At 40.6% G+C, this 9,591-nt stretch overlaps 2 protein-coding genes across 2 annotated transcripts; both read right to left on the reverse strand.

Annotated features, from left to right (window-relative positions):
• Window positions 1-317: 317 nt before the first annotated feature.
• On the reverse strand, window positions 318-2,435 carry LOC111644856 (tripartite motif-containing protein 16-like). The gene has a single exon (XM_023393814.2). It carries the CDS (start codon window positions 2,413-2,415, stop codon window positions 754-756), a length of 1,662 nt encoding a protein of 553 aa, XP_023249582.1. The 5' UTR covers window positions 2,416-2,435; the 3' UTR covers window positions 318-753.
• Window positions 2,436-3,500: 1,065 nt separating this feature from the next.
• LOC111644873 (tripartite motif-containing protein 16-like) lies at window positions 3,501-5,980 on the reverse strand. The gene has a single exon (XM_023393832.2). It carries the CDS (start codon window positions 5,978-5,980, stop codon window positions 4,652-4,654), a length of 1,329 nt encoding a protein of 442 aa, XP_023249600.1. The 3' UTR covers window positions 3,501-4,651.
• Window positions 5,981-9,591: the final 3,611 nt, after the last annotated feature.

Below are 9,591 nucleotides of genomic sequence, written 5' to 3' on the forward strand. Positions count from 1 at the left end.
GTTCACTGCAGGAAGACGAGTAAAAACTTCACTCAGCCTTTGGCAGCTTTAAACAACATCAGTAAAGACACATGTAAATATATGTAATATCACACTGTGTCAGTTTGTTCACAGGAGTCACACCCTGTAACACTGATGCTGCATTCAGGTCACATGGGAAAGATGGAAGACAAGAAAGTATTTGATTCAAAAATAAGGAATCATCTCCTCAGTGATTATTATCATGATAATTACAGTTTTATAAAACCTCATCGACGTTATTTGTAAGTTGATTTGAACAAAAACAACATTCGATCTGACAAACACATAAATGTAAATGTAATTATAAATTTAATTCTTTACAAAGTGAGAAAAATATCTGTGATAAAGGAAGGTCTGGTGATTTCTCTGTTAAGGCCCATGCAGTGGAAGAGAAACAACAACATACAAATACATCAACACAAATATTCATCAAACATTCAAAGCACAGAGAAGTTTATATTTTCATGTGGAGAAATGTCAGTTTAGGAAAGAAAAATCATCCTGAGCAGTGATATCCTCCATGGCTCCAGCTCCACCTAAAGAAACTCAAACATCAACACAACAATAAATGAGAAGAGGTCAAAGTACCACTCATAATGTTTGATTGACAGGTGATCTCTGTGCAGTGCAGAAACACGACAGCAATGAGCTTTTAGCAACAATGATGGAGACAAAATAAACTGATGAACTGAAATACAGATTTAAACCAACTGCACCTTAAATGACCTTTGTCTATTTGAGTTTACACAACTCAGCTCTGTCATAAACACAAAGTCCAGCATAGAGAGGCTGAGTGAATGTGTTCTGGACTCTGTGGAGGAGAGTCATGGTTTCAGAGACGCTGTAGAAGGACAGAACACCTGCTCTGTGATCCAGGTACACTCCTACTCTGGAGGACTGAGGACCTGAGACTGGAGTGTTGATATTGTTGTACCACAATGTATAACTGTCTTCATAACAACTTAACACCCAAGATTTATCATTGCGTCCAAATCTACATTCATCCGAGCTCCCTGCTCTGCTGATATTCTTGTATGCAACTGCTACATAAACTCTTCCTCTCCAATTCACCTCCCAGTAACAACGTCCAGTCAAACTCTCTCTACCCAGGACCTGCCAACATGAAGTGAACCTGTCTGGGTGACTAGAATAAGACTGTTGTTGAATCATTACTGTTGCTTTTCTGTTTCCCTCAGATAATAACAGATTTGTGTGTGCTGTGTTTGGATCCAGTGTGATTTCCTGTGAATATTTTAAGAATCCAGCTCTGGTCCTGGGCTCTGATTGTGACAGTAAAACATCCACTTCAGTCACTGTCAGTGAGATGTTTGTCCATGTGTCTCTCAGAATGTCCTGTAGTTTCTCTCTGAGCTGTGACACAGCTGCTGTCACGTCCTCAAAGTATCTCAGAGGACGGATATTGATGCTGGATGAGTCTGTAGATTCACTGAGTCGTGACAGTGAGGGGTAGTTGTGTAGAAACTGGTTGTGATCCTCTGTGTGTGAGAGCTGCATCAGCTCAGCGTCTTTCCTCTTCAGCTCAGTGATCTCCTGCTGCAGCTTCTCCTGAAGCTCTTTGACTCGACTCACTCCAGTTTTCTGCTGGGATCTGATCTGCTGCTTCACATCAGAGCTTCTTTTCTCCATGAGACGGATCAGCTCAGTGAAGATCTTCTCACTGTCCTCCACTGCTTTATCAGCAGAGCCATTGATGGCCTCCACTTCCTGTTGAAGCACCTTCACATCTTTGTCTCTGTCCTGGATTCTCTGCTGGATTTGTTGTCGACTCAGCTGGAGCTCTCTCTGCCTCTCAGTCCTTTCTGCTGCAGCTGAGACTGTGTCGTGGCCTTTATGTTCATCCACAGAGCAGAGATAACAGATACACTGCTGATCAGTGCGGCAGAACATCTTCATCACCTCATCATGACGAGAGCAGATGTTCTCCTGGAGCTTCTTGGAGGGCTCCACCAGCTTGTGTTTCTTTAATGGAGCTACATCATGATGAGGCTGCAGGTGTTTCTCACAGTAAGAGGCCAGACAAACCAGACAGGATTTCACAGCTTTCAGTTTTCTCCCAGTGCAGAAATCACAGGCCACATCTTCAGGTCCAGCATAGCAGTGATCAGCAGGAGCAGCTTGGAGTCCAGTCTTCTTCAGCTCCTCCACTAAATCCGCTAACATGGTGCTTTTCACCAGGACAGGCCTCGGTGTGAAGGTCTGCCTACACTGAGGGCAGCTGTGGATTCTCTTCTGATCCTCTTCATCCCAGAAGCTTTTAATACAGCTGATGCAGTAGCTGTGTCCACAGGGAATAGTCACCGGATCCTTCAGTAGATCCAGACAGATCGAACAAGAGAATCTCTCTTGGTCCAGCTGATTTCCTTGCTGCGCCATGTCACCTCCTGAGAGTCGCTGTCAAATAGTTTCACTTTCTCTTAAACAGAAACGATGTCGGTGCTGTGAAGGAAAACAAAACTCTGCTCTGTCCGCACTTGTTCACTTGCTGCAGTGAATGAGACTTATCATCTCCTACAGTTCACCACATGTTGTCTACACCCATAAATATGTGACAGGGTGGAGCTTGATGAGTGTTGAAGCTGGAAAAGAGGGAAGTGTCAGTCTTTACTGTATTACAAAAACAGGAGCTGTTTGTTAGAGGCATGGTATGTTATATGTCATTTACAACCTGCAGTAAGAATTATGACTCAGCTCAAAGTGCAATTATTTTATTTTAACTATCACTTTCAGCTCACAACAGCTGGCCAGGTTATATTATTCATATTTTACAAAGTTTCCAGCAAAGTTATTGGAGTTCTACAGAAGAAAAAAAAAACCTCAACTTCATATTCTGAAGTTTTGTATAGTTTGATCCCATTACTGATTCCTAAGGCCTGGCGACAGTGATTGTTAGTGTTATTTTAAATCTGACTGTGACCTAGATCATATCACTTTAAAGTCAATTTGTTGACTAAAAATAACAATATCAGCATTTACGACAATAAAAATAGGTCTTGGACTTTACTGTGTTATCCTTTACATTTTGTGGATGTGTTTGTGACTTGGACTCCTCTGTCTCATGTCTAAACTTAACAGTTCAAAATATCCAAAAGATTTTATAACATAATCAAACATCTCTTCTTAAACATATCTAAACTGCCTTAAAATGTCTGTGGCATCACGTTACATATCAGCTGACATATACACAATACCAATATATCAGTTATAAGCTAATAGTGGTCAATATATTGATTTGAACAGTTTTGTCAACCTAACTCTACTGGGAAACATCAAATTCAGAAATTCTTGACACTTTTTCACCCTTTTCATCTCTACATATAAAAATATGTTTATTGTTCAAAACACAAACGGCGTTTGGAAAATCAAAAAAAACAATTCAAAGCTTGAGGGGTGCAGTAGCATTATCTAACATACTTTGGTCATACAGCCACTAAACAGGAGTAAAGCTCTCGCACTCAGTGTTTCCATGTATGTGTTTATTTATATTCTCACAGTCAGTTACAAAGTTCATGCAGCACCTACAAAACCAGCATCTAAACACTATGCAGGAAGAAAATGGTAAAACTGATCATAATATTACAGGTTTAATGGTGTCATGTGAACAAATTTACATATGGGAAAGGATATGGACGGTTATTTAACCTATGCAAATATTAATATAGTTAATTAACCAACATTATCTGACAGCCGTAGTAATCGGACAATTTTTAGATAAAGATTTTAAATGAAAAAAAAAATTCATTCATTCATTCATAAAAATCAATATATTGTTAAAGATTTACCCACTGGTTCACAAACTTCAGCACATGGCTCCAAACAAAAACACAGTTGTGGCTCCTTGTCATGTTGAACATGTAAATGAGTCATTAGCAGTTCCATCACAGACACATTTCCTCTCTAAACGTCACACATGGTCTCATTCATATAACTGTCTGAGGCCGAAACAGCTACAACAATCCAAAAAGCAAAAATGACAGAATTATACAAAACATGGATACAAATCTATGAAGCAGAACTTTCTTTTTTCTTGTTTTCTCTCCCATTTATCATGTCACGACTCACACAATCTGTATATACCATAAAGTAGATCATATCAGCTCCACCTCATCCAGCGTATGAATTATTTCATGTCAGTCACAGGTGGCATTTTGTTTTACAAAACGAGTACTTTTGATACTTTAAGTATGTTTTCTTGATAGTAGCTCTGTACTTTTACTTTATGTAGCATTTTGAATGAAGGTCAGTTATTTTCTTCTTGTAATGGGTTTTTTTTTTCTTTTACAGTTATTCCTTGATACTTTTATTTAAGTAAAAGATCTGGATACTAACAGAGTTGATGATGATGTAGACAGGTGGGATGGGACAAATGAACCCAGAGAAAGTCAGCACTTTCACATCAGTCACTGTTTGAGCTCGAATACAATGTGCTACAATAGTTTATAATGTCACTGAAAAGTGTTTACAGATATAGAAATTGTCTGAAAGCTCTTCCACAAGACCATCCTTATGTGAAAATTTGGGTTTGTTTAGAATAGCACAAAAAAATGAAAATCCAAAATGAAAGAAAAAGTATGTCTTCCTCCTCCCAGCTTTCCTCTTTCATATCTTTCATCTACTTCAGCTCACAGAACTCAGCAGTAGCTCCATTATATCCACTAAACCAAAGTCCAGCATAGAGAGGCTGAGTGAATGTGGTCTGGACTCTGTGGAGGAGAGTCATGGTTTCAGAGACGCTGAAGAAGGACAGAACACCTGCTCTGTGATCCAGGTAAACTCCTACTCTGGAGGACCGAGGACCTGAGACTGGAGTTTTGATGCTGTTGTGTCTGAATTTATAACTACTGCTGCTGTTACACTCTAAAGCCCAAGATTTGTCATTGAATCCAAACACAGACTCATTCATGGTCCCTGACCTGCTGATATTCCCGTACGTGACTGCTACTATGACTCTTTTCCTTCTCCACTCCACCTCCCAGTAACAACGTCCAGACAGACTCTCTCTACTCAGGACCTGACGCCATCTAATGAATCTGTCTGGGTGACTAGAGTAGGACTGTTCTTCTCTCATTAATGTTGCTCTTCTGTCTCCTTCAGATAATGACAGCTGTGTGTTTACTGTGTTTGGATCCAGTGTGATTTGACATGAATATTCTATGAATTCAGCCCTGATCTTGGGCTCTGGTTTTGGATTTGATGGAACAACTTCCATGTCCTTCTCTATCAGTGAGATGTTTGTCCATGTGTCTCTCAGAATGTCCTGTAGTTTATCTCTGAGCTGTGACACAGCTGCTGTCACATCCTCAAAGTACCTCGGAGGACGGATATTGATGCTGGATGAGTCTGTAGATTCACTGAGTCGTGACAGTGAGGGGTAGTTGTGTAGAAACTGGTTGTGATCCTCTGTGTGTGAGAACTGCATCAGCTCAGCGTCTTTCCTCTTCAGCTCAGTGATCTCCTGCTCCAGCTTCTCCTGAAGCTCTTTGACTCGACTCACTTCAGTTTTCTGCTGGGATCTGATCTGCTGCTTCACATCAGAGCCTCTTTTCTCCATGAGACGGATCAGCTCAGTGAAGATCTTCTCACTGTCCCCCACTGCTTTATCAGCAGAGCCATTGATGGCCTCCACCTCCTGTTGAAGCACCTTCACATCTTTGTCTCTGTCCTGGATTCTCTGCTGGATTTGTTGTCGACTCAGCTGGAGCTCTCTCTGCCTCTCAGTCCTTTCTGCTGCAGCTGAGACTGTCACCAGGACAGGCTTCGGTGTGAAGGTACACTGAGGGCAGCTGTGGATTTTCTTCTGATCCTCTTCATCCCAGAATCTTTTAATACAGCTGATGCAGTAGCTGTGTCCACAGGGAATAGTCACCGGATCCTTCATTACATCCAGACAGACTGAACAGCAGAAAGCACCACAGTCCAGCTGAACTCCTTTCTGCTCCATTTCACCCTGTAGCAGTGACCTGTATGAGAGTTTCACTTTCACTGAACAGAAACAAAAGTCTGTGCTCTAATCCAAAACAAACCTCTGCTTCTTTTGCTCCTGTTCATTTGCTAATCTTCACTGAACGGGGCTCATCAGCTCCCGCTGTATCACATGTTGCTTACACCCATCTGCACACTTGCAAATCAGTGATGAGGAGGGAACGAGGTAGCACATGGACAGAGTGGAGCTCATGAAGTGGGAGGGGTTTTCACGCTGATGCATTTCAACAGTAGGGTTTTTTCTCTTAAAGGGATAGTGCAACTTTCACTGTCGTTTTCACTGTGCAGTGAAGATTAGAACAAAAACTAGTACAGCAGCTACATGTGAAGTTATTTCAATCACTCAAACATAAAATATTCCATTATAAGAAGGGTTGTTATGTTATTTCTATATTCTCTCCATAGGTATCTATTCTTCATATGAATACAAACACTGTGTCAAACAACCAAACTCCATTTAAATTCATATTGAAAAAAGGAAAAAAGAGAAAGGGTGAATAAAAGAGAAAGAGAATACAATAGTGTATGAATTGGAAATGATTAAATTTCTCATCAAATTCCACATTTAACTTTGATGTGTAGCATTAGTGTTTGCAGATGCACTCATGTCAAATTAACTATATATTATACACAGCACACTTATTGGATGGCAGCAGAAGAGAGCATAGCTTAAAGACTGTTGATTTGTTTCTGACTGTAATGATGGGAATGATCTTAATGTCGGAATCTGCATTTCAAGTTGCGATAAACTGTACTACCACTGGGGGGCGAGAGAGCTCCACTGAACCTTCATCAATGTGAGGAAGTGCTCTATGTTTATGCGAAAGGTTCTTGCTCAGTGCAGTTATCTGTTAGATAAACACAGTTATTAATTCATCTAAACCATGACATTTTTTTTCAGCTGGAGTTGGAACACTGGAAATGTAAAAGCTGATTTCCTGAACATGCAGCTGTTGTACCTCAGTGGAGATAACAATAATTTAAAAAAAGTTGAGTTGAGGCTGTCCAGCTCAAACGCTGAAAACTCCTGAGTGGATCCTGACCTTTGACCTTGCGCACAAGCTACAAATCCCTGGCTGAGGCAGGAGAATTACAGTGCATGGATTAACTTCTCAGCACAACTGGAAAAGGCATTGTGACTGTAGTGCCTACACATGAATGGAAAAGTCCAGACAAGAAGCTGGATATTAAAGGTTGAAAGAGACTGTTGTAGAGTGTCATTCGAGAATCTAGGACTTATAATAAGGACCTGATCTATCATCATTTAAATTTACATTCAGTCCCACATGAGTCCAGGCAGTTCTTCAGAGCAGATACAGAACTCTCAGACATCTGTTTTTGCACTAAATATGAATGTTGTAATGATGTGATTGTTATCCTGAAGCACTTACTAACCAGCTGTGCCCAGACATCTTGGAGACATATCACATACTAGCCCACTTCAAAAGCTCCACCATCATCCCTGTTCTCAAAAAAAACAACAAAGAATGAAGGACGACGGGACTTTTGAACAGTGACGTCTGTGATAACGAAGCCACCTGAGCACCTGGACTCGTCAGGTACCTACGCCAGGATCCTGTTTGTGGACAGGTTCTGATTTATTCTCCATCAGAACTAGTTTGCAAGATCTGCTGTGCTGTGTTTGTACCTGATATGAAAATCCTGACTTGAAGGCAAAGTAAAAGAAAAACAACAACAAGAAAAAACTGGCTTTAAATACAAAGAAAACTGCACACATCTTCAGACAGTCTCTCCTGGAAGACATTCATAGTGTTATACCTTGTTGTGCACATGAAAAGTGCCACAAATGGTTGCGTCCGGGGAGAAGTTCAACCCCTAACCCTAACTTTATGGCAAGCTACATGCTGCAAGGTGTGTTGCTGCCCCACACAATCAAAGCTAAGTGTTTCATTTTAAAATTGAATGCTGGGTAATGTTTTGTAAAAGAAAAAAACTTTTTCGTGAGACCTTGCATCGACAGGTGTTGCCAAAGCTACTAACACTTTTCAGAGTGAAAGCCCTGATGTTTACTGAAACATCACTTATATGCCCTCTCCAGTCCTCAAATTAAAATCTAGTTTTCAGCCTCCAATATTTTTTCTAAATACCATTTACAAAAATGTAGAATCATGGCCGGTGCCTCAGGTGCCCGAGCATGGAGAAAGAATCTGGTTCGCGCGTCTAATCACTCAAAGTGGAGTTTCCGGAGCTTCTGGGCAGCGGTCTGTTCAGTGTTTCGTGTTGCCCCTTCGGAGCCAAACAAGTGCACCAGGTTCCTATTTTCAGTCAAGAATGTCATAACAGGAAGGTGAGACTCCAGTCTGCTGGAGAGCCTGTATTTGTTTAAAAAAAAAAAAAAAAAAAAAAAAAAAAAATGAGGCTCATTATCTCGTGGTGTTGTGGCTTTTGCATTGGTGTTGTTGGTTTTTTTATTGGTGTTGTGGTTTAATTTGCATTTGTGTTGTGGCTTTTGCATTCGTGTTGTGGCCACCATATTGATTTGATATGGTGAACTTGTTAGAAAACAGTTGCAGTTACAGAGCAACCTTATTATTCCTTTGGAGTCATAATGAATGTGATTGGCATGCTATGGCAGGTCCAGTATACTATACAATAACTAATTATCCTTTTTCTGTAATTGGTAAGTTCTCAGCCAGAACAGCACTTCTGCTCTGGAGCTCTTCGAGCGTCGATAGGACTGGGGGAAAAGACACAGTCAGACACTGTGTGCAGGAACAACCAGATGGTGATGTTGTGCGTTCCTCTGGAGTCCTCTGCCTGAACTGAAAGCTTGCAGGCTATGTTTCATTAAAACTAAGCAGGCGCCGACTCTTCCTCACCTACTGTACATGTCACATCCACTCTGAGCTGCTCTCCAAACCCCCACTGATGGATTGGATTTCCTTTAATTGTAGCCGCAGGCGCTGACACTTTGTTGTATCAGACAGGCTAAACCCGACTGTGGCGGTGAAACAGCCTTTGTTTTCCATAAATCCATCAGACGCAGCGCTGTTAATGAAGTAGCTGTCTGCAGAGTTAGTGTAATGTTTACGCCACATCTGATAATAATGTGTCTCTCATAGCTGCAGTTTAGTGATGCACAAAAGTTTCCTGCTTTAAAAGAAAACTGCTTTAAAAACTCCAACAGATACGTTTCAATCACTGACAGAAAAGCTCGCTGGGAAAACTGCACTGAGAAAGTTACTTTCCAAACTAGGTCTGTTCTGTTCAGATCACTTTTTTTTCACCCACACTTTATTTCACTTTAATTTCACGGTTACAATGTGAAACATACAGTATGTTCTATCTAGAGACTCTGACAGGTGCTTATCAACTCCTGTCTCCTTCATCAGATACTAAATTACACAGGAAAAAAGAATCATTTATTGGAAAATGGAGGAATGTGAACACCTGTTATCTCTTTTATATCATATCTAAATGCAACTATAAAATTCTAGCTGTAAATGTAGAATCTTATTAAATTTAAAGGTCATTCAAGTCTGTCTTCTATATATATATATTAGGGGGAAAGAAACAGCAAGCAGTTTGCTTCAGGGCGGATTTTTTTTT

The sequence above is a fragment of the Seriola lalandi genome, unplaced genomic scaffold (assembly GCF_002814215.2).
Source record: "Seriola lalandi dorsalis isolate HSWRI2012SDOR001 ecotype SW California unplaced genomic scaffold, Sedor1 jcf7180002054944, whole genome shotgun sequence".
Taxonomy (NCBI): Eukaryota; Metazoa; Chordata; class Actinopteri; order Carangiformes; family Carangidae; genus Seriola; species Seriola lalandi.